This window comes from Moschus berezovskii, chromosome X (genome assembly GCF_049115385.1).
Source record: "Moschus berezovskii isolate FMDL1 chromosome X, NW_MosBer_1.0, whole genome shotgun sequence".
Lineage (NCBI taxonomy): Eukaryota > Metazoa > Chordata > Mammalia > Artiodactyla > Moschidae > Moschus > Moschus berezovskii.
In genome coordinates this window covers 90,291,161-90,316,353 of record NC_142488.1, presented here as the reverse complement: position 1 = coordinate 90,316,353, position 25,193 = coordinate 90,291,161, and the positions used below count along the sequence as shown (strand labels likewise).

Below are 25,193 nucleotides of genomic sequence, written 5' to 3'. Positions count from 1 at the left end.
ATTTTAAGATTTGGTTGACTCTTTCTACTTTTCCTGAAGACTGAGGCCTCCAGGCACAATGAAAATAATAAGTAATGCCCAATGCTTTAGAGACCCCTTGGGTGACCTTAGAAGTAAATGATGTCCCATTGTCACTTGTAGTGACCTGGGCAGGCCAAATCTTGAAATGATTTCATGGCGCAGTTTTTTTTTTTTTTTTTACCACCTCCTCACCCCTCTCAGTCCTAATGGGAAAGCCTTCAGTCCATCCTGTGAATGTATCTTTCATGACTAGTAGGTATTTATACCTTTGAGAAACTAGCATCTGGATGAAGTCTTCAATCTGCAAGTCCTCTCCTGGGTAGATCCCATGTTGTAGGACTGGCTGTGCCAGCTGGGGTCTTTGAGCTCCTTGGGGGTTGTTTAACTGGCAAGTGGGACAAGAGGAGACCTCTTGCCTTATAGTCATTTGGAGGCCTGTTCCTCTGAGGGACCTTTCTAGTAATCTTTGGAGGGCCTTTTCCCCTAAATGAGTGGTGGCATGTAAGGAGTTAACCAACTTCCATTGGAGGTTCCCAGGCAGAAAAAGGACTCCCTCCTTTTCGAACCACCCTATATGATTTTCTTGAACGCCCTCACTCTTAGCTTTAAGAGTCTCACCTTGAGTATGTGAAGGAGTTTCTGGCAAATTAGTCTGTGGAACTAAGGTGGTGACCCTGTTAGGTCATTGTTCTGTAATGCTGCTTAGCTGCCTGATCTGCTGCTTGGTTACCTCATGCCACTTCCGTGCTCCCTTTTTGGTGTCCTTTACAGTGGGAGACTGAAACCTCAGCGGGCAGATGGACTGCCTCCAAGAGTGTAAGGATTTGATCACCATAGTTGATTGGGGACCCTCGGGTGGTCAAGTGGCCTCTTTCTTTCCAAATAGCTGCATGTGCATGTAGCATCAGAAAGGCATACTTGGAGTCAGTGTAAATGGCTACTCTTTTTCCTTTTCCCGGCTCTAAAGCTCGAGTCAGGGCTATGAGCTCAGCTAATTGGACTGAAGTACCTTGTGGCAAAGGTTTACCCTCTATGCTCTCAAAATGGGAGACTACTTCGTATCTGGCTCTTATTTTTCCATCCAAGACAAACTGCTTCTATCAGTGTACCAGATTTCCTCAGGATTGGTCAGAGGATCTTCCAACAATCCCTGTTGGGGTTTTGTCCAATGGTTCAAGGTTTCTAAGCAAGAGTGAAAGGGGAGAGAGCCCTCAGTGGTAGACAGGAGGGTGGCTGGATTAAGAACCTCACAAAGGGATATAGCGAGCCCTGGATTTTCCATCAACACTACTTGATATCTGAGGATTCTTTGATCAGACATCCATAAATGGCCTCTCCCATTTAGTTGTTTCACTTGGTGGCTGGTAAAAATATTTTGCCCCCAAAAGAGAGTTTTAAAGCATCTTCTTTCAGGACTGCAATAGCTGCAAGGTTTCGAAGGCAGGGAGAGATTTCTTCCCAATAAGGGAGGAAGACAGTCAGGGACCACTAGAAATTTGTGGGGAAATATTTGTCCATCCCGGCAACAAAGTGCTCAGGTGAATCTTTTTGTAGCTGTTTTTCCTGAAGCACCCCAAATGGTACAGGTCTGGGAGGAGAAGGCACTAGAGCAGGAGGTCAGGAAAGAGTAGGTAGCCCCTGTGTCAACCAAGAAATTCTCAGGCCTACCTGCCACATCCAGTTGTACCCTTGGCTCCAGCTCCATGATGGTTATCTCTGCCAGGCAGGCTGGCTGGAGTGGGCTGCTTCAGTCCTGTTGAACCATTGTGAGGGAAGGCTTGGCACTTGACCTTGAGGCTCTTGGGTCCTGAGGGCAGAGTGCCACCCAGTGTCCCAGTTGGTGGCATTTATGGCAAGCCACTTTAGGAGACTTGTCAGGGTATGGACACTCTTTGGCCCATTGCCCTGCCTGTCTACAGATTAGGCATTTGCCTGGTGCCTTGTCCTTCAAGGACTTGAGGTTTGCCATAGGGCTTCCCTAGAGGGCAGCCAGCATCTGGGCATGCCTTGTCTCTTTCCTCTTCTCCTTCTCCTGGGCCTTGGCCTCCTTTTCCTGTTCTCCATTATAAAAGGTATTGGTGGCTGTCTGGACCATCTCATCTAAAGAGGCAGCAGGGTCCTGCTGCTCTAGCTGTTGTAACTTTATTCTGATATTTGATGCACATTGGGAAAGGAATTTGTCCCTTAAAATCACCTGACCCTTGTAAGAGTCCAAGTCTAGATTAGTAAACTTTTGAAGGGCCTCTTTTAGCCTGTCCAGAAAGGCAATGGGGTCTCCTTGGGCTCCTGAGTTATTGCTGAGACTGGTCACAGTCCCACAAGTAATGGGCTTCCTTCTATTTCCATGGTTGGATTTCCTTAGGGGTGAGTCTTTCTGAAGCTTATCCTACCCAGTGCTGTTGCAACCTGAGAGCCAGGTGTCCCCAGGTCAGGGTGCAGATCCCCAGGCAGGCTGAGGCATGACAGCCTCCTGGAGATCAAATCCCCGAGCAGGTCTACCTCCCGAGAATTGGATCCCTAGGCAGGCCAAGGCAGGTTGACCTCCTGGGACCCCTGGACTGGAGTTGGGCGTCCCCAATGTCTGCAGCGTGACCAGTGCTGGGTAGGATTAAGGGGTTGTAATTTTAACTCATTGCCAGTTTGTTCACTGCAGATAGGAATAGACATCATGATGTAAAGCAATCCAAGCCTGTGCCCTGAGACTGGGAACCTGTCATAAGCCTTATCCTCTTACTGCTTTAAGAGATTAGAAGTCACTGATTTCCTCTCCTAGTCCTCCATAAGAGCAGGCTAGGATGTCTCCAATATAAACATTTCATTGTCATAGACCCACTTTAGGTAATAACAGAAGTAATGACAAAGGAGTGGGTTATCTGCCCTGTTAGGGGCATTAAGAGTATTTTAATAATAGGCTAGGTGGAGCAACAAGGGGGCAGGGTCCTGGTTGTAGGAGTTAGTAATTGGCTTAAGAACAAATTGGTAAGAGGCAACAGACCAGATGCTCCATAAAAGTGGAGTGGAGATTTGATCTGGGGTTATGTTTGTAACCTTAGGAGAAGAGTGGTAAGGGTTTGGGCCTAAATGGCCTGCAGGGCCAACTCCCAAAGTGGCACACATTATCCCTGGAAGCCCAACTGCCCTTGAAGGAATGCCAGCAGATGGACTTCTAGCAGGCATTGTGTGCCTGTTGCCCGCCCTAGCAGGTTCACTGAGAGATGCTGATGTTGCACATGTTGTAGGAAATGTGGAAGATGAAGGCCTGATTATCTAGAGGGATTGGATATTATACAATATTTCCCTCCCAAGGGCTTGCTATTTTCTGGTTGTCGCTCCAGAAGAATGTAGAGGCAACACTGTGGGCCTGGACAGGGCTCAGGAAAAGAGCATGAAACAGGAGGAAAGGGGACAGGGCACAACTTTTGAAAGATTCACATAGCCCACGGGCATAACATAAACCAATTAAAATCAGTTGGGTCCAAGATGACAGGTCAAATTCAAGTAAACCTTAATCTCTGATCTGTAAGCTAAATGATACACCCAGAGGTGGTAGGACAGCTCCAGTTCAGTTCAGTTCAGTCGCTCAGTCCTGTCTGACTGTTTGCGACCCCATGAATTGCAGCACGCCAGGCCTCCCTGTCCATCAACACCTCCTGGAGTTCACACAAACTCATGTCCATCGAGTCGGTGATGCCATCCAGCCATCTCATCCTCTGTTGTCCCCTTCTCCTCCTGCCCCCAATCCCTCCCAGCATCAGGGTCTTTTCCAATGAGTCAACTCTTCACATGAAGTGGCCAAAGTATTGGAGTTACAGCTTTAGGATCAGTCCTTCCAATGAACAAACAGGACTGATCTCCTTTAGGATGGACTGGTTGGACATCCTTGCAGTCCAAGGGACTCTCAAGAGTCCTCTTCAACACCAAAGTTCAAAAGCATCAATTCTTTGGTGCTCAGCTTTCTTCACAGTCCAACTCTCACATCCATATATGACCAATGGAAAAACCATAGCCTTGACTAGATGGACCTTGGTTGGCAAAGTATTATCTCTGCTTTTTAATATGCTATCTAGGTTGGTCATTACTTTCCTTCCAAGGAGTAAGCCTCTTTTAATTTCATGGCTGCAATCACCATCTGCAGTGATTTTGGAGCCCCCCAAAATAAAGTCTGAAACTGTTTCCACTGTTTCCCCATCTATTTCCCAAAAAGTGATGGGACCAGATGCCATGATCTTAGTTTTCTGAATGTTGAGCTTTAAGCCAACTTTTTCACTCTCCTCTTTCAGTTTCATCAAGAGGCTTTTTAGTTCCTCTTCACTTTCTGCCATAAGGGTGGTGTCACCTGCATATCTGAGGTTATTGATATTTCTCCCAGCAATCTTGATTCCAGCTTGTGCTTCTTCCAGCCCAGCGTTTCTCATGATGTACTCTGTGTATAAGTTAAATAAGCAGGGTGACAGTATACAACCTTGATGTCCTCCTTTTCCTATTTGGAACCAGTCTGTTGTTCCATGTCCAGTTCTAACTGTTGCTTCCTGACCAGCATATAGGTTTCTCAAGAGGCAGGTCAGGTGGTCTGGTATTCCCATCTATTTTCGAATTTTCCACAGTTGATTGTGATCCACACAGTCAAAGGCTTCGGCATAGTCAATAAAGCAGAAATAGATGTTTTTCTGGAACGCTCTTGCTTTTTCCATGATCCAGCAGATTTTGGCAATTTGATCTCTGGTTCCTCTGCCTTTACTAAAACCAGCTTGAACATCTAGAAGTTCACAGTTCATGTATTGCTGAAGCCTGGCTTGGAGAATTTTGAGCATGACTTTACTAGCGTGGGAGATGAGTGCAATTGTGCAGTAGTTTGAGCATTCTTTGGCATTGGCTTTCTTTGGGATTGGAGTGAAAACTGACCTTTTCCAGTTCTGTGGCCACTGCTGAGTTTTCCAAATTTGCTGGCATATTGAGTGCAGCACTTTCACAGCATCATCTTTCAGGCTTTGAAATAGCTCAACTGGAATTCCATCACCTCCACTAGTTTTGTTCATAGTGACGCTTTCTAAGGCTCACTTGACTTCACGTTCCAGGATATCTGGCTCTAGGTGAGTGATCACACTATCGTGATCATCTGGGTCGTGAAGCTCTTTTTTGTATGGTTCTTCTGTGTATTCTTGCCACCTCTTCTTAATATCTTCTGCTTCTGTTAGGTCCATACCATTTCTGTCCTTTATCGAGCCCATCTTTGCATGAAATGTTCCCTTGATATCTCTAATTTTCTTGAAGAGATCTCCAGTCTTTCCTATTCTGTTGTTTTCCTCTATTTCTTTGCATTGATAGCTGAGAAAGGCTTTCTTATCTCTCCTTGCTGTTCTTTGGAACTCTGCATTCAGATGCTTATATCTTTCCTTTTCTCCTTTGCTTTTCACTTCTCTTCTTTTCACAGCTATTTGGAAGGCCTCCTCAGACAGCCATTTTGCTTTTTTACATTTCTTTTCCCTGGGGACGGTCTTCACCCCTGTCTCCTGTACAATGTCACGAACCTCCGTCCATAGTTCATCAGGCACTCTATCTATCAGATCTAGACCCTTACATCTATTTCTCACTTTCACTGTATAATCATAATGGATTTGATTTAGGTCATACCTGAATGGTCTAGTGATTTTCCCTACTTTCTTCAATTTAAGTCTGAATTTGGCAATAAGGAATTCATGATCTGAGCCACAGTCAGCTCCTGGTCTTTTTTTTTTTTTTTTGCTGACTGTGTAGAGCTTCCTCATCTTTGGCTGCAAAGAATATAATCAATCTGATTTTGGTGTTGACCATCTGGTGATGTCCATGTGTAGAGTGTTCTCTTGTGTTGTTGGAAGAGGGTGTTTCCTATACCAGTGCGTTCTTTTTGCACAACTCTATTAGCCTTTTCCCTGTTTCATTCTGTACTCCAAGGCCAAATTTGCCTGTTACTACAGGTGTTTCTTGACTTCCTACTTTTGCATTCCAGTCCCCTATAATGAAAATGACATTTTTGGGGGGGTGTTAGTTCTACAAGTTCTTGTAGGTCATCATAGAACTGTTCGACTTCAGCTTCTTCAGCGTTACTGGTTGGGGCATGGGCTTGGATTACCGTGATATTGAATGGTTTGCCTTGGAAACGAACAGAGATCATTCTGTCGTTTTTGAGATTGCATCGAAGTACTGCATTTTGGACTCTTTTGTTGACCATGATGGGTACTCCCAAGCAGCCCATGATGGATACTTACCCAAGTAAGACAGTAGGTGTTATGAGAGGGCATCAGAGTGCAGACACAGTGAAACCATAATCACAGAAAACCAGCCAATCTGATCACATGGACCACAGCCTTGTCTAACTCAATGCAACTAAGCCATGCCATGTGGGGCCACCCAAGATGGGCGGGTCACAGTGGAGAGGTCTGACAGAATGTATTACCCTGGAGAAGGGCATGGCAAACCACTTCAATATCCTTGCCTTGAGAATCTCATGAACAGTATGCAAGAGCAAAATGATAGGATACTGAAAGAGGAACTTCCCGGGTCAGTAAGGTGCCCAGTATGCTCCTGGAGATCAGTGGAGAAATAACTCCAGAAAGAATGAAGGGATGGAGCCAAAGCAAAAACAATACCCAGTTGTGGATGGGACTGGTGATAGAAGCAAGGTCCAATGCTATAAAGAGCAATATTGCATAGGAACCTGGAATGTCAGGTCCATAAATCAAGGCAAATTGGAAGTGGTCAAACAGGAGATGGCAAGAGTGAACGTCGACATTCTAGGAATCAGTGAACTAAGATGGACTGGAATGGGTGAATTTAACTCAGATGACCATTATATCTACTACTGTGGGCAGGAATCCCTTAGGACAGCTCCAAGGCACTGTCAAAAGACAGTGGATGGGTGTTTCCCCAGTGGTTGGAATGATCCTCCCACTCATTAGCATATGAATTCACCCAGCTGGCAAAACCTAGCCAGGCTGCATTCCATGGCTGGAGCCCCTGCCCTCTGCACTGGCCCACACCCTGCAGAGTACTCTCTGAATCCTAACAAATCAACCTCTTACCCATTGCTGTGTGTCTCACTGAATTTTTGCAATGAGACATCAGAGCCTGAGCTTCATTAGGTCCTGAAGCCAGGCATCATGTGTTTTGGCTGGGCTCCAGGAGAGTGGAGCTGAAGGACAGGAGGAAAAAGCAGTGGGAAAAACATGCCAAGGAATCCCCTTCATAGCCTGCCAGAAGATCTGTTAAATACCTGACCTGTGCTCACAGTTTTCATTGGCCTGATCCTTGGTACAAAGAAGATTAAGAACCGAAGAACTCCCACCAGCTTGGGTAACAGCTACTGGGGCTCAGCAGAGAGTGGAGCTTTTGGGACATACTGAGGAGTAGCCTCTCCAGAGTATCTCAGTTGGACCCACTGCCACTCACCTGTTTGAGGAAATAAGAAACGAGAGATTGTAAAGGAATTAAGATTTCGTTAGGCATATGTTCCTCCAGCCATAGGAGCAAGGACCTCCTACCTTAACCGGAGGTCTTCTTGAATCTGAGACTGAGCCACGTGAGCTTTCTCCTGAGTTCGTTTTTCACTGTCCCACTTTCCATCATGATGGGCTTCTTGCCGCTTCCCCTGCGCTGGGTTTTCTTACTTCTACTGAGGGAGATTTCCCCAAGTTGGGCTCCTGCTGTGCTTGGCCTCCTCCTTGTGGGGGCCGCTCTGAGGTTGTTTCAGCCAGGTTAAATCTGAGTTACAGCACCATAGATGTCAGGGGAGTGTGTGATTTCCTCAGTTCTGTCTTGCCACAACAAAAATTTGAAGCAATAGACGGTAAAGCCATTGGCAAGTCACAGCTCTCAGACAGTGTTACAATTCGGTGTTACAGCTCAGTTTTATTTAGAAAATAAAGGAAAACACATCCTGAAGGCGTGAGGGCATGCTGACCCAAAAGAACTGAAGAGAGAGAGAGTGCGCATGTGCACGTGCGTGTGGGAGAGAGACCCCCCCACCCTTTGCCTCCTCTTTTTATATGTTTTTTCCTCCCCCTGGGCTAGCCAGGAGTGCTGTTTGTTCTACCTGAGGTCCTCACTCCAGTCCTCCGACCTTCCTTTGTTCTATTTTTGAGGGCTTTTCCCTTCCTTGTCTTTTAGCCACCGCCATTCTGGACTCCTTTTTCCTATTCTGACTACCTAACAGAAGGACTAATGCTGAAGGTGAAACTCCAGTATTTTGGTCATCTGATGTGAACAGCTGACTCATTGGAAAAATCCCTGATGCTGGGAAAGATTAAGGACAATGGACAAGAGGGCATCAGAGGATGAAATGGCTGGATGGCGTCACTGATACAATGGACATGAACTTGGGAAAAGTTGGGGAGATGGTGAGAAACAGGAAGGCCTGGCGTGCTGCAGTTCATGGGGTTGCAAAGAGTCAGATTTGACTGGGTGACTGAACAACAACAACAAATCAATATTATTTAACAGTCAGACAGACATAGGTCAGCATCCTGTTTAAATCTTTTATTTGCTCTTACATTTTAAACATGACGGTCTCTCTGATACACACACATAAAGAACTATCATAAAAAGCATGAAATAGGACTTTTCTAGTCCAATAAATGTTAACAGCAATAGTGTCTGTTCTGTAAGTAAATTTAGAACAAATTGTCCAAAATGTATTTCGTAGTCTCACAGTATCCACTCCCCTGCCAGTAAATGTTTTGGGGATCAATATCCCAGCATCTGGAAATTAGCAGAAAAGTTTGCATTGATATGACCATAAAATTTTAGGTAGGAATCTAAATAAAATAGAAAATACAAGTAAATGTAAACTGAAGAGAACAGAGATATCTGTTTTTTTTTTTTTTACTGCATGTCTAGTGCCTAGGATAAAGTAGACACTCATATATATCTGTTGATAAATGAAAGGCACCAGACACTTTAACAACAAGAAGAAACAGTTCAGAGAGGCAAAGAGATTAACACCCACCCACAGATCCCAGCAGAGCTCAGACACCCTTCTTCAAACCTGGCATTCATCCAAGACAGCATATACTTTCTAACAAAGAAAACATAATCCACAACTCAGCTAAGGTAATTGAAAGAACACAGTGAAAGACTTTCCTATGGAAATTGACATTTGTTGTGTCTAGATACATTATAGAATCATCTCTAGATTTTTTTCCTATCACTGAAATATTGTACAGTTACAATAAATAATAACAAGTAAAAGCTAATGTGAAAATATATGAAAATTTGTGGTATGATTTGTTGTTGTTCAGTCGCTCAGTCATGTCCAACCGATTGTGACCCCATGGACTGTAACACACCAGGCTTCCCCATCTTTCACTATCTCCCAGAGTCTGTTCAAACTCATGTCCATTGAGTCAAATGATGCCATCCAACCATCTCATCCTCTGCTGTGCTGTGAATAAGGTTCCCTTTCCATCCTGGTAAGCATCAGTGATTTTCAATGAATAGGGACTTTCTCCAAGAGGAACCTCAAAGATGATTGCAAAATTTCTCTTCTTCAGCAAAGAGAGAAGGCGCTTAAGAGGGTAGTTATAGTGGTGAGAGATGATTCCCCCCCCCCAATTGATCCTCCTGGGGGCGGAAGTCCAATTCAAGAAAGTGAAGGGAAATGGACTTTATCAGGATGGTGATAGAATTTGGTTCCCACTACTACCGTAACAAATTACTGCAATCTTGATGGTTTAAAAAAAAAAAACAGAAACAATAAAATATTATCTTACAGTCCTGAAGGTTGCAAATAGGAAAAGGATCTCTTATGTCTCCTGCATTGGCAGGTGCGTTCTTTTCCATTAGTGCCACTGGGAAGCCCATGGACATCATTGGGAGATCTTTATTCAGCCTACCACAATGAGGGTGCCATTTAGTTGGGTTTTAAAATGGGCAACAATGCCAGCAGGTTTGTGTTCAACCAGAGAGGTTCCTAACTATGGTTGCTCTTTGCCCAACGGAGCACAAATGAAGGGGATGGAGACTACAGGGAGGATGTAGAAGTGCAGGAATCAGAGGATTCAAGAAACAGCAGGTTTCTCTCTTAAGTGTTTAGTGGGGCCTTCTCCAAACAGTGGCTGGGGCACGTTGACTGGTGTGTATGGCAAGCGTGTGAGATCCCAGTTGGCTCTAATCCTGGCATATTCCCACCCTGCCAAAGAAGATGAGCCCTTGGAATCCCCTGCAAGAGATGACCTGACAGAAGCCAGGAAGAGGAGGCAGGACTGCCCCTACATGGTGCCTGACCCCTGGCTGTGGGGTGAGAAGCAGGATTGTCTGAGCAGGTGCGGGTCCTGTCAGGGAAAGGTCCTCTTTCCTGGGCAACTGTGGGGACAGTGAATTGGCAAAGAGTGCCACCACAGCGACTGAGAACAGCAGTGTGGCAGAAAGAATGACGACACTGGCGCAGACAAGTGGTTTGTCTCCTCAGCCAGCGGTCGATCAGGGGCTGCCTTCCCTAGAAGAGGGGCAGGGGCTCGGCCTCCACGGGCGCCCCGCCCACTTTGCTCCAGCCCGCGGCCCCGAAGGCGAAAGCAGCCCCCAGCCACCCGCGCCCAAGAAGGATGGCCGGCGCGATGGGGGAGGGGAGGGCGCGGACACCGAACAGTCTGCAGGTTCACACACAGACACACACACTGCGGGGCAGCCTGTATCCATCCGCTGCCCCCTGCGGTGCGACCCGTCCCGACCAGCCTGCTCCGCGCCACCCGTGACCCGCCTACGCTGCAGGATCAGAAGCGTGGTTGGGGGTCACCCCTCGGGGGGCAGTGGAGTGCTGGCTTGGCGGGCTGGCGTGGCCCCGCCCCTCAGGTTGACGTTCTTCCCGGCCCCGCCCCTCGTGGGTCGGAACTACGCTGGGCCTGGCGGGGGTGGGTGCGGGGGCATCAAGCCCATTCTTGCCGTAACCCTCCGACACCCTCGACGCGAGCGGTCGGAGCTTCAGCCTGCACATCCTCTGCCGGGTTTGGCGCAGCAGCGCAGGAAGCCAGACTCCTCTTTGCTGTTCTACCCGCACGGCGAGCGGTGGGAAGCGAGAGAGGAGCTGCGACCGGAGTGGGAGGCCGACCACCGGGACCCTGCGCCTGCGAAGGCAAGTGAGGGTGTCGCGGGGCGACGACCGGCTCGCAGCCTTCCCTTGGCAGCCTGAGGGCGGGGAGGCGAGCGGGTCGGAGCGGGACCCATTAGAGAGGTGCTTAGCGCCGGGGAACCACTGGCGCTGAGAAGGCGGCGACCGGCGCGGGCGCGGGTGGGGTGGGGGCGCGTTTCCCTCGGATGCTGGGGAGGCGTGTGGCGCGGACTAGTCCCCGCCGGGCTTTCCGGGTTCCTACGCCCCGCCCTCGACGGTGCCTGTGCGGGAGGCTGCTATGGTCGGGGTGGCAGAGGGAACCGGGACGGGAGCAGCCCAGGCCATGATTCTGCCAAGGTCCCTGTTGGGCCCGGCGTGCCGGGTGCTGTCCCTTCCCACAGGCACCTCTTTGATGCCAAAGTCTTCTGTCTGTGCAGTAGGTCTGGCAATTTCAGGCCACGGGGTGCATCTGTAGAGAGAGGCTTGAGGAAAACAAGGAATGGGAAAACGACCTGTTTTTCTGAAGGTGTGTGGGGAATGGGGGGTTGAGGATGGGCAGCAGCCATTGACTGGACATCTGAATCGGGGTGGGGTGAGTGCGACCAGCGCAGGTCAGGCATCCAGGAATACTTTCTAAAATTCTCCTATCTACCTGGTTTCTACACATCTCCCTTGCCTTTCTCTACTCTATCCAGAATTGGAGGTGGAAAAGCTGGACTGGGAGATAAAGGTGCGAGAGAATTCATAAATACAAGTACCACTACACAACCTAGAATATGTGGGTGCTCTTCCCCCAGTTTGTTGTGCGGCACAAAGGAGGTGAACAACAAGTGGTTAAACTTCAGAACTGAAGAAGAGAGTAAGAGGAGGAGTGTGATATGATGTTGAGGGGTTATCCAGAAACCTGATCCAGATGGCCTAAGTTAAAAGGAAATGTTCTACCTAATGGGACTCTTAAATGTTAAAAGGCAGGTAACTTGGCAACTCCTATGTTTGTGGTGTTTGTCTGTCCCCCAAGTACTCAGTTGCTGCTATTATTTCTTGACTGTCTTACCTTTTCATCTGTTTTTCCATAGGCCTGCTTTAAGTCTGGTCACTTCTGCAAGGAAGGAAAGGCAGAGGAGTCCAGTTCAAATCTCTGGAGGTTTGTGCAAAGAGGGGAAATACAGGAGACAGCTACAGAGTAATATGGCAGATATCTTTGATCCAAGTGGTTGCAGGGCCTTCTCTATCTCACCTACTCCGTGTCAAATTTGCACACTGCCACAGAAACCCTCGCCTTTCCTGCAGGTTATACTAGAAATATTGGAGTAGGTGTGGACTGGGCTGTGAATGGGAGGGAAAGACTTGAGAGTAGAGACCAGGAGACAGAAAATATTAGACCTTTAAAAGAGAAAGATGTTTGTATCGGGGTCAGGGTTCTCGCTTGTCTTTCTAGCAGTCAGGTTCCATTCTCTCGTATATGTTTACTTGTTCTCAGGATAGCCTACAGGCTGCTGTAGAGTTTGACACCACTGGAATCAAGGAAAGGAGCAAGAAATTGTGCTACATCAGTGCAGGTTGGTATGGGAGTGGGTACAGCTTTTGGGTGGGGTAGAGGAGACCAACATAAGTCCATCAGTGACTAGGATCTGGCCTTGGGGCTCCTCAGCCTTGCTCATTGCCAAGATACTTTTCCACCAACTTCATACCTATTTTATAACACACAAAGTAATATGGCAGCTCTGGGGATAAAAATTGTAGATAAAATGAATGTGATAGACTTTAACAGCCTAACATTTAAGGTCTAGTCTCTCTGTGTGAGTTTTTGCATGGAGTGAGACAGTTGGAAAAGACTCAAGCCTCCATGTCATTCTCACTTCCCAGATTGACTTCCAGTGGCAGCTCTGGTGGTGTTGGAATTGCTGCTGAGCACCACCTTCAACAGGTGTGTACCCACCCAGGAACCATCCATCCTCTCCCAGCTTGGTTGTGTTTTCTCTTCACTCTGACTGTAATATTGACTGAGGTTGGGATTGGCAAGGAGGCTTATTGACTGCTGGACTGGTGATTGGCTCTAAGTTTTCTTTCCAACTGTATCACCTGAATCATCAAAAAATTAGAGTGTGAAGATACAAAACTGTGAGAGATCTGTGGTACAAGCTGAGACTGGGATAGTTGTAGTTATTCAGGTCTCCTCTGTAACTGTACTATGACTGGGGCTGACATTGAGACTGGTGTCCAGGCCAAGCCTGAAAAGAAGCCTGGCAAAGAGGTTGCCGGTGGGGCTGAAAGAGAGAATGAAGTCCCCGCAGTGGTGGTCAGACCAAAGGTTAGGACCCAGGCCCAGGTAATGCTTGGAGCAAGGCCCAAAACTGAGACTGTGGCAGTAACTGAGACACATCCTAAGAGTGAGGCCAAGGCAATCACTGTAAAAAGGTCCATGGATGAAACCTATTCATGGGCTAAGACTGAGTTTGATGCTGAGGTCCTACTGAAGACAGAGGTAGTGTCCCAAAACAATGCTATAGCCTGGCCGCTGATCAGTACTGAGTCTGGGTCAGTTGCGAAACCTAAGACCTTATCTATGATTAGGGAACTGGCCAGTATGGGTGCTGAGCCCTTTCCTGGCACAAAGGTCAAGTCCCAGTCAGGAATCCATCATTTGCTTGTGTCAGAGGAGGAGACCAATATGGGGTCTTGGTGCCATCCCAGGCCTACATCTAAAAAAGAGACTTTTCACAATTGTGATTTCAGATGGATGGATAGATCCTTTATGAACTCCTGGTTCTGGAGTAGAGAAGAGGTCAGTACAAGGCTTCATCCTAGAGACAGGGTAAAAGCCAGTAATAGGTCTAGGCACATGGCCAAAGAGGCTGTGTCTAGGCCCAAAACCAGTTGGGAACTCTATGTTGCCTCCAGTTCTGGTTCTGAAGATGAATCTATCAAGAAATCCTTGTTCTGCGTCCAAGAAAAGACCAGTATCCAGTCTAAGCCTAAGGAAGAGACCAATAGTAGGTCCTGGTTTAGGTCTAAGAAAGAAGTCTCTGAATCCAGTTCTGGGTCTGAATGTGAAGACAATCTCAAATCCTGGTTTTGGGCTGGAGAGGAGGGTAGGTACAAACCCAGAGCCAGGAAGGGGGCCAATGTCAGTGCCAGGCACAGGGCCAAGCAAGAAACTTCCATTGATTTAATGTCTGGGTCTATGGATGTAGTCAAAGAAGAGCCCTGGTTCTGGCCCAGAGAGAAGGCTAATAACTTGGCCAAGCCCAAGTCCAAGAAGGAGGTCAGGGCCAGAGAAGTGGTAAAGGAAGAAGCCAAAATCAAGGCCAGAGACAGGGCCAAGCAAGAAGCCAGGCCAGAGGAAGAGTTCCTCACCGGGGCCTGGTTCTGGGCTGCAGAAGACTCCAGCATAGTTGGTGGGGCCACTGTCAAGTCTGGTTCTCAAGTGGAGGATGAGTCCATTGTTGGCAGTTGGTTCTGGACTGAAGAAGAAACCAGTGGTACATTCAGACCACAGACTGAGCAGGAGCCTATTGGCAGTTCCGTGCTTGGAACTGGGGAAAAGACCAGTGTAGAAACTGAGGCTGATGACAATTCCAAATCAGTGCCAACAGATGACAAAGAAAAGGTCATTGCCAGTTTTTGCTGGGCTAATGAAGAAACCAACCCAGAGGCTGAAGAAGAGACCATTTTTGGGTCTTGGTTTTGGGTCAGTGATGAGGCCAGTGTGGAAGCTGGGGTTGGGGCCAACTGTGGGTCCAGGCCAAAGTCTGAGGAAGAAGAGGTCAGTGGCCCCTGGTTTTGGGCTGGAGAAGAAATCAGTACAGTGGCTGAGTTCAGAGAAGAGGCCAGGCAAGGAGCTGAAGAGGAGACAATACTTTGGCCCTGGTTTTGGGCTGGAAACCAGGCCCACATGGATTCTGGGGCTGAAGTCAACTGTGATACTATGGCAGGGACTGAGGAGGAGGCGCCCATCATTGGGTCATGGTTCTGGCCTGGAATAGAAGCTTGTGGGAGGGCTGAAATGGATAATAAGTCTAGCCTGGAGGACAAGGAAAAGAGTATTACATCATCTTGGTTTGGGACCACTGAAGAGATCTGTATGAAGTATGCTGCTGGTACCCAGTGTAAATTTATGACAGCTGCTGAAGAGATTAACAGTGAGTCTGGTTTCTGGTCAGGAGAAGGTCCCTGTATGTTTCCTGCCAATGAAGGCAGCTGGAAGTCTAGGCTAGAGGACGAACAGGACATTGTTAATTCATGGTTCTGGTCCATAAAATATACAGGGCCAGAGACCATTGTAGGTCCCTGGTTATGGGCTGTGGGAGAAAGCAGTACAGATGATAGGGCTGAAGAAGAAGCCAAGCCACCTACCAAAGAGGAGACCATGACCACATCCTGGTTCTGGAAAGGGGATAAAACCATTACAGAGGCTGCAGACAAAGAAGAATCCAGGCTGGATATTGACGAGGAAGACATTGTTGGTTCTTGGTTCTGGGCTAGGGAGGAAGACAGGCTTAAAACAGAAGCAGAGGCTAGAGAAGAGGACAGGCTGGCAGCTGAAGAAGAACTTTTTGTTGGGTCTTGGTTCTGGGCCAGGGAAGAGGCTAACATTTGCAGCAAATACAGTCCAGAAGCTGGAGAGGAGGAAGTCATTGTTGAGTCCTGGTTCTGGGCTGAAGAAGAGACCAGTCTGAAGGCAGGGGCTAGTTTTGAGTCCAAGCATGGAGCTGAAAAGGAGGAAATCATTGTTGGGTCCTGGTTCTGGGCTGAAGAAGAGAGTACTGACATTAGACCTCAGGCAGTAGAAGAGACCACATCAAGGTCTGGAGAGGAAACCATTTCTGAATCCTGGTTCTGGGATGCAAAAGAAGTCAATGTAGAAGCCAAAACATGCTGTGCGTCCAAGCCAGAGGATGATAAAAAGATGATTGTTGAGTCCTGGTTCTTGTCTGGAGACAAGCACATTAATGAGACTGAAACTGGGGCCACCTCTGAGTCTAGGCCAGAAAATAAGGAAGGGGTAGTTGTTGGGTCCTGGTTTATGGCTAAAAACGAGGACAATAACAGGACTGGTGATGGAACCAACTGTAAGTCCAGGACAATAGCTGAGGAGGATGAAGCCATCATGGGGTCCTGGTTTTGGGCAGGAGATGAGACTCATTTTGAATCAGATCCTAGCCCTGTGTACAGGGCCATTTGCAGGTCCAAATGTTCAGTTGAGCAGGAGCCTGATGCTTCACACAGGCCCCACACCTGGGAGGAGGTTACTGTTCTTTTCAAGCCTGGCCCATGGGATATGGTTGGCTTCCCATCCCCAAGCCCCTTTAGATTTTCAAAAGAAGCAGCATTTCTATTCTCTGAAATGTTTGGAGGAAAGCCAAAGCACATGGAACTGAGCCTAGAAGGGGAAGACCAGGAATCTTTGCTTCAGCCTGATCAACCTGACTCCGAGTTCCCATTTCAGTATGATCCATTGTACTGGTCAGTCGTGCAAATTTGGGAGCATCTTAGGACCAGGGAGAGTGCAGAGCCTGAGAGTTGCTCCTGCAGCTGCATAAAATGTGAGCTTAAAATTGGTCCTGAAGAGTTTGAAGAACTCCTATTAATAGACAAAATTCGAGCTCCTTTTATTCATGAAATATCTAAGATTGCAATGAGTATGAGAACTACTTCTCAATATACTCATGATTTCATTCGCGATTCAGGTGTTGTCTCACTTATTGAAACCTTGCTCAATTATCCCTCCTCCCGAGTTAGGACAAGGTTTTTAGAGAATATGATTCACATGGCTCCACCTTACCCAAATCTAAACATAATTCAGACATATGTGTGTCAAGTATGTGAGGAAACTCTTGATTATAGCTTAGATTCCCCCGAGAAGTTATCTGGAATAAAGATGATTAGACACCTCACTAGAGCCACTGACTGTCACACACTGGTTGCCAGGTATATATCTGGGTTTCTCTTGTTATTAGCCACAGGCAATACTGAAACAAGGTTTCATGTTTTGAAAATGCTGTTGAATTTGAAAATCCTGTCATGACAGAAGAACTACTCAAAGCTGAAGCAGTGTCAGAATTTATGGGCCTTTTTAGCAGGAAAGAGACATGATAATATTCAAGTCGTTCTAGCAATGCTTGAGAATATTGGTAACAATACAAAAAAAGAGGTGTTGTTCACTGATGATGATTTCAGTCTTGAGCCACTTCTGCATTCCATGAAGTTGAGAAATTTGCTAAGGAACTGCAAGGCAAAACAGATCATAAAAAGGACCCCAAGGCAGACCAAAAAAATGAATAAGATTAGTTACTTGGCTCTGATTATCCTTATGTTCCTGAGTTATGATCCTTGAATAATATTTTCAAACTTGGTTCTATGTTGTAATGTATATCCTTAATGCTGATACTAACTTTGCCAAACTGTGTGAGCTGGATCTACTGATGCCAAACGAATATTAAAACTGAAAGCACATTTGTTGATATTTGTTTTTGTCCAGATTATGAATTTAGTATTTAAAGTTAGTGAATTGAGCCATCATAAGTAAGCTACCCTTTTGATTGTTTTTCTGGTGTTACTGATGTCGATTTGAGTCATGTCCTGTTTTCAATAAAGTTCTGTGTTTTAGTAGGCAAAAATCACCCTTCTCCTTGACCTTAAAATATAGATGCCAAGATAACACATGACAACATAGAGACAATTAATGTATGAATAATAATGCTCCTTGAAAAAGCTTATTCTTATATCTGTAAATGCAAATGTTACCATGGGTTGCTACTCAGGGTATGATTTAGAGAAAAAGCACCCAATTGATTTCGGCTCTGAAATGTAGGGAAGAGGTTGGATGTTGTGAAGAAAAGCTCTCAGGAAAAGTGCTCCTGTGGGAGTGAGGTATCCAGTCTGCCTGGAATGGCTGTGAGGAGTATTAAGTATTAAGCGATATAAAATGAGGTAAGTTTTGAAGAGCTGAGAAGTTGCATTTTGCAGTTCAAAGTATGGGTGTTTCTTTGATACTGCCTAAAGCAGGGGTCCGGGGTGCCGACCAGTACTGGTCTGTGTCCTGTTGGGAACCAGGCCACACAGCAGGAGGTGAGCAGAAGGTTTCCTCTGAGCTCACCCCATCCCTTGCATTACTGTCTGAACCACACACCCCCTGCATTGCTCACATTACCAACTGAACCATCCTCATCCCCCCATCCCCAGTCTGTGAAGAAATTGTCTTACATGAAACTGGTCCCTGGTGCCAGAAGGGTTGGAGACCACTGGCCCACAGGTTAAAAAGAAAAGACCAGAAATTTAACGGTCAGGAAGACCATTTCTTCATGGTGGTGCCATGGAGAGTGTTAAGGTAATAGCATACAGCTACTAAGAGTGATGATATACAGCTTTTTTAATTGGCTAAGAAAAGCTCTGATACCTTCTAAATTTGATGAAATAGAAAAGACTGGTAAAATATATGGAAGGATGATACTCCCCAAATGTGTGAAATGGACTGAATTTATGAAATGTATATTATTTGATTATGGAAAATCTTATAACCATTTAAAACATGTCAAAAGAGTAAAGAAGTGTGAGAGACTACAATTTAGGACTGGGTTGCCAAATAAAAATGCATAATTAAAGGGAGTAAATTGTAAACTTTCTAAAGTTTTTGACTTTATGGTACACATTTTTTTCGGATTCACGAAGGTAATGTATCTTCAGACAGGATTAAAAGTCAGGGATTATGTTGATTTGGTGTAGGAGGGAGTCCAGGCTAAAGGAAAATATGCAAATTTTTATTCACCTTGGTTTGTCTCAGGATGGAAAAAAATTTTTTTTCTATAAGATTCTAGGCTGTAAGATTTTTGTAAGTAGGGCAAAGTGGCAGATTTCATCCATTCACAAACCAGAAGTGATAACAGAGATCATCCTGGTGGTGGAAATTGGAGACTGAATGTTTTGCCTATCAGTATTTTCAAGACAGATCTTGCGTGTGTTTTAATACATCACCCAAGTCTCATCAGTTCAGTCGCTCAGTCGTGTCCGACTCTTTGCGAGCCCATGGACTGCAGCACGCCAGGCTTCGGAGTTGATTTCCTTTAGGAATGACTGGTTTGATCTCCTTGCTGTCAAGGCTTCCATCATCAACTCCCGGAGCCTACTCAAACGAGTTTTCTGTGAACTCACGGAGTGCTCCTCGCCAGCCCTGTGTTGCTACAGAGCAAAGCCCAGGCCTAGGACTGGAAGCGTTGGCTGCAATCCAGCCTTCCTTTCAGCTCTCTGTCTTCACCACCACCTGGAGCTTCAGGTTGTTCTAGCAAGCAGCTCAGCCCTAGAGGCAGAAGACTGTACCTGGCTGGCTACTGCAGGGCTGCGGCAGACATGCCGAATGTGCGGTCACGTGAGGCTGAGGGCGGGTCACATGACGGCGCTCTCGCTGGGACCGGCTAGAGGTGTGTAAGCGCTGAAAAGGGTCGGGCAAGACTTGCACCTGACGCTTGACAGACGGCTGTAGGAGGAGTGGTAGGGTGTCTCTTCATGCTGCACTAGCCTGAAAACGAAAACGAATTCCTCAGGTGCCCAGGATTACGGTATTTGTTGGCAGAGGACACAGTCCCTCAGCCAATCGCGAGCGCCTTAGCCGGAGCCTGATTTTTGACCAGGAGCTCAAGAGGCCGGAAGTCATCCTGAGGGAGGCGTATGCGGAGAGAAGCAGCGGCCGCTGTTGGAGGAGGTGGGTTCGAGGCCGGCCGGGAAATAGCGTCCAAGGGAGGTGGTAGTGGAGACTAGATCCTCGTGGAGGAAGCGCCTGGGACTTTCGTGCTCCCTCCTGCTCCCTCCTGCTTTCTGAACGCCCCTCACCCCACCCCAGTCTCCCCACCCAGCGGTGGCGCGACTGTTTCTGTTTGGGTAGGGGAGGTGGACACGAGGAAGCAGTTGGCTTCAGGGGTGTCTGGAAAGAGGACACGGTGAAGTGACAATATGTGAACACCCAATTTGTGTACACCCATAGTGCTGGCTCTGGAGAGGCAGGGATGGGATCAGATGGGATCTTTGAGGTACCATACCCCTCCCTTCCTACCATCCAGTTGGGACTCTCTCTTCTATCTGTCAGACAGTGGGGATGACTGGATTCAATATTGCAGACAAGTTAGTGGTGGGAGTGGGTATGGGGTTGATCAGAGAGTAACGGAACTGACTTTTGCTCTACGGTTCCAGGTGCCTGGAGATGCAAGAGAGGCATGAACCTCAACCTGGGCAGCTTTAGTGTAGTGGAGAGAGGACACACTCATGAGGAGGGAACCTAGATGCTTTGGGCCCTTCACATAGTGGTTCTCATTGGGATATCAGCAAGATTTTCAACCCTCAAGAGGATCCCTAGATCTCATACCAGGCAGCAACATCCTGGGGATCTGCCCTGGATGAGATTCTGAAAGGGCTTAGTCCCTTTGCACCCTCAACAGTTCCCATCCAGAGACACATGGGCCATTGTTCTACCTGCTCCATCTGAGGCTCCCTCCCTTTTCCAGTCTTGGGCCTAGAGGAGGGCCTTTCTGGGAACCACCTACAGGAACTGATTTATGAATTTTCTCACAGGTTCCCTTTCACTGACTCTGTTCTTTTCCTTGTTTTTGTTTTCTGGCCAATGCCTCTTGATGGTTTGCATCTATCCTTAGTGGTACTCCCTTATTTGTGCTAATCCATTTTGATCAGAACTCAGCTTTATGAGGTATTTACAGGATACCAAAGTCTTTTTAGGAGAGTATAGTTAGAAAAAAAATTGACTAATCCTATTAACCTCTTTATCTGCACATTTTACAGATTTGAAGCCAATAGAAAATCCCATGGACTGAGGAGCCTGGTGGGCTGCAGTCCATGGGGTCGCTACAAGTCGGGCATGACTGAGCAACTTCACTTTCACTTTTCACTTTCACACATTGGAGAAGGAAATGGCAACCCACTCCAGTGTTCTTGCCTGGAGAATCCCAGGGACAGGGGAGCCTGGTGGGCTGCCGTCTATGGGGTCGCACAGAGTTGGACATGACTGAAGTGACTTAGCAGCAGCAGTACATAGCAATCTTATTCATTTTTTGCAGCTACATAATCCTCCATTGTGTCACTGCTATGTGTTAATCACTCAGTCGTGTCCAACTCTTTGTGATCCCATGAAGTGTAGCCTGCCAGGTTCCTCTGTCCATGGAATTCTCCAGGCCAAAATACTGGAGTGGGTTGCCATTTCCTTCTCCAGTCACTGCTATAATTTGTTCAGTTACTCCCTGTATATGGGTATTTCTTTCCAATATTTTCCAATATTTTGCTGCAACAGTGCTGGGAGAATAACCTTGTACAATTATAATTTTTGTATGGTTAGAGGTAGATTCAAATGATAAATGCATATGTAGTTTTATTAGATATTCTGAGATATCCCTCCAAAGGGATATTACAAATTGTCATTACCATCAGCAGTTTATGGGTTTTCTGTTTCCCTCCAGCCTTGCCAATAAATTTATTATCCTTTTGATGTTTGTTATCTAGTGATGTCATCTCTCTCATTCTTGATATCAGTAATTGTGTCTTCTCTTTTGTTTTCCTTTATCATTCTGGCTGGAGGCTGATCAATTTTATTGACCTCAACAAACTAGTGTTAAATTTTATTGATTTAAAAAGTTTTGTGTTTTCTATTTTTTATTGGACTTTGCTCTTATTTTTTCTTTTGTTTACTTTGTGTTTGTTACTATTCTATTTCTAGCTACTTGAAATAGAAGCTGAGGTCAATTAATTTGAGGCCATCATTTTTCTAATATAGGCATTTTAGTATTATAAATTTTCCTCTAATACTGCTTAAGCTGCATCCCACAAATTTTGATATATTGTGTTTTCATTTTTAAATGGAAATTATATACTAATTTCTTTTTAATTTTCTTCTCTTATCCAAGATTTATTTAGAAGTAGGCTATGTAGTTTCTAAATATTTGAGACTTTTCCAGATATGTTTTGGTTATATATTTCTACAGTACTGACCTGGTCAGAGAACTTACTCTGTATGGTCTAAATCTTTTTAATTTATTGAATGTTCCTTTACGGCCCAGAATATGGTCTATTTTAGTAAATATACCGATTGCACTTGAAAAAATCGTGTATCTTTCTGTTGTCATGTGAACTTTTCTATAAATGTCGGTTAGGTCTAGTTATAAGTCTTCTATTATATATCTTTACTTATTTTGTCTGTACTTGTGCTGAAATCTGACTGCAGTTATGGTTATGCCTCTCTCCTTGTCATTCTATCACAGTATTTTTGTTGTTACTGTTCTTTAATATACTACTAGATTCAACTTGCCAGTTTTTTTCATTTTTTTCATTAATGATACTGACCTATGATTTTATATTTTAATGCTGTAGTTTTCTTATAGTTTCAAGGTTATATTAGCTTCATTAAATGAGTTAGGATAGCTTTTGTTCTTTTTCTGGTCTCACGAAGTTTGTATAACATAAAGAATATCTGTACCTTGCATATACCTTAGAACTTGTCTTTAAAACCTTTTTAACTAATGCCTTTTAGGGTGGAACATATATAGCATTTTACAGATCACACAAAATAGGCTTTCACAGACATCTTCACCACAGCTTATTCACACAGTTCCTTGCACCTGGAGAGGTCAACTTTCTCATTCACTTATCCTTTCTCACTCATCATCTCCAGCCCCCTGTAATCTCTGTCAGAGGCCTGTCCATTCTTCAAAGATTTTCTAGAAGGCCATCTGTCACCTTCACAGTGACACTGCTGACCCCTTTCACCAGTTCCATGAACTCTCACCTTCAGGTGTCCAGTGCTTATCCATTTGGCCATGCCTACTCAAGAGTCAAGCAAGGACTTCTCCCTTTAGATTGGGGCTGTGGGCTGGGTAGTAATCTGTCTTAGAAACGTATAGTGAACTTAGTAGATCCATATGTCTATAAGCCTATCAGCAAAATTTTTAAGCCTTTTACTAATGGAATTGGGGAACATGGTATTGCCTTGTTATTTTGGTATTATTAATGAGGTTAAATGTACTTTCAGATGTTTCAGAGGTTAAACCTAGCCAATTGCGTTTTCTTTTTGTAAGCAGAGTATTTGTAAGCTTTTATCATTTGCTTTTTAGAGGTTCTTAGAAGTTCAAGAACTTCTTACTGATTTCCACATACCCACAAGCCTGTGAATAGTCCAGAGAATTTTGAAAGAAAAATAATATGGAAGTTGGAAAGTGTTTTTCCCACAAAGAATTTTAAAATTTTTGTCAAATCTCTTGACATGGTAGAACTACTTGGGAAAAGTTAAATGGAATACAGATATAGAGCCCATATGTTTCCACATATTTATATTAGGGTGACAGTTCAAATTCATGGAGAAAAGTGAAAAATTCAGTGTGCCCAGGATCCTCAGCATGTTCAGTGATTCACTAGCAGGATTTATAAGGCTCAGTATACAGTTGTACTCACAGCTATGATTTATTACAAAAGAATGTGAAACCAAATTAGTGAAAGGAAAAAAGTGCATGGAGCAAAGTTCAAAAGAAACTGCTGCAAACTTCCAATATTTCTCTCCCACTGGAGTCCCACAAGATACCCTTAATTCCTTCAATAATTTATGACATGTGTGAAATGTTATTTATCAAGGAAGCTTATTAGATACTCAGCGCCCAAGATTTGAGGGAGGTAGGCTACAGTCCACGGGGTCGCAAAGAGTCGGACACGACTGAGCGACTAAACGGAACGGAACGGAACCTTTTGCCTAGCATACACCAAAATTTGAGACTCCCAGAAGATAAAAAGGTGTTAATATTTAGCATAAATTGTATTGTTCACACAGAGAGTTTAGGCACAGTGAGCCAATCATAATCTGTTTTGGGAATAGTGGAAACCTTCTTTAACTCCAGGTTAACAGAATCCAGCCAAAGGCCAGCCTTGCAAGCAAGTCTTTATAAAGCTTGCAATCTTACATCTGCTATGCTAACTCTTTTCTACACATTTGGTGAATGGTGTTAGAATAATTAGCTAATCATTTGCTAAAACAGATATGTCACAATACATGTAATCAAATTCCAGGAAGATTAGATATCTTAAATATTTCAAAAGATGCAGAAGGATAAAGAAAAATAAATACTCATTTACCTAGAATGAATTTTGGCTTGTGATATGTAGAGGGAAATGCAAATGGATTCTTTCCACATAATACCAGTATCATTTATGAAATAATATGCCCCATACTCCAACAATTTCCCATGTCTCTTTTATAGTATATGGTTGTCTTCAAATATGTTTCTGAGGTAAATTCTCTTTGGTGTTAGAAGCATACAGGCTTACTTATTGCAGTTTATAATAAATATTGTGGGTTATCTGAAATGTAATATCTATAGTTCACACCTGATTACTTTCCAATTAATATTGTCATTTTATCTTATCTTTAATATTACATTGATTGAGGTAGAGGGTTACTAATATTCTCATATAACTCCTTTGAAATTCTCTTGGAGTTTCAAAAAGGAAAAGTGTGTTGGCCAAGCCAAAGAATATCTCTCTATGTTGCTATCACAGATAGCATAATTTTTTTCTCATGACTGAATTTTATTTACATATATGAATAAATGTTATATATATATAGTCATATATAACAGGTTCTTTTTCAGTTCATCTGTCAGTGCATATTTAGGTAGTTTCTGTGTCTTGTCTATTGTGAATAACGCTGAAAGGAACATGGAAGTACAGATATCTCTTAAAGATAGTGATTTCATTTTCTTTGAATATATACACCAAAGTGGGATTACTGGATCATGTGGTGATTTAAAAAAATTTTTTTGAAAAACTTCCATGCTGTTTTCCATAGTAGCTGCACTAATTTACATTCCCACCAACAGTGTATAAGAGTTTGCTTTTATTTATATTCTTGTCAACATGTGTTATCCCTTGTATTTTTTTTTTTTTTACTTTACATTATTGTATTGGTTTTGCCATACATTGACATGAATCCGCCCCGGGTGTACACATGTTCCCCATCCTGACTTTAGAAAGATGATAACAATAACCCTGTATACGAGACAGCAAAAGAGATACAGATGTATAGAACAGTCTTTTGGACTCTGTGGGAGAGGGCGAG

At 44.9% G+C, this 25,193-nt stretch overlaps 2 protein-coding genes across 12 annotated transcripts in view; both read left to right on the top strand.

The window, feature by feature from the left end:
• The window catches only part of GPRASP2 (G protein-coupled receptor associated sorting protein 2), a 92,363-nt gene that overhangs the window by 44,383 nt on the left and 22,787 nt on the right, over positions 1-25,193 (top strand). For 4 of the 11 annotated variants that reach the window (XM_088834036.1, XM_088834032.1, XM_088834033.1 and 1 more), the window contains exons 1-3: positions 12,584-12,657; positions 12,965-13,025; positions 19,639-19,796. The exons of 3 other annotated variants lie outside the window; for them this stretch is intronic. The gene's annotated coding sequence lies outside the window, so the exon portion shown is untranslated. Of the gene's footprint in view, positions 1-12,197; positions 12,243-12,578; positions 12,658-12,964; positions 13,026-19,638; positions 19,797-25,193 lie in introns of those variants that run through there. 4 more of the 11 variants (XM_088834037.1, XM_088834035.1, XM_088834034.1 and 1 more) reach the window with 2 other exon arrangements.
• GPRASP1 (G protein-coupled receptor associated sorting protein 1) lies at positions 13,019-18,933 on the top strand. The gene is given in 4 exon segments (XM_088834030.1): positions 13,019-17,106; positions 17,109-17,190; positions 17,192-17,286; positions 17,289-18,933. Coding segments are annotated over 4 exon segments (4,089 nt in total). The 5' UTR covers positions 13,019-13,289; the 3' UTR covers positions 17,384-18,933.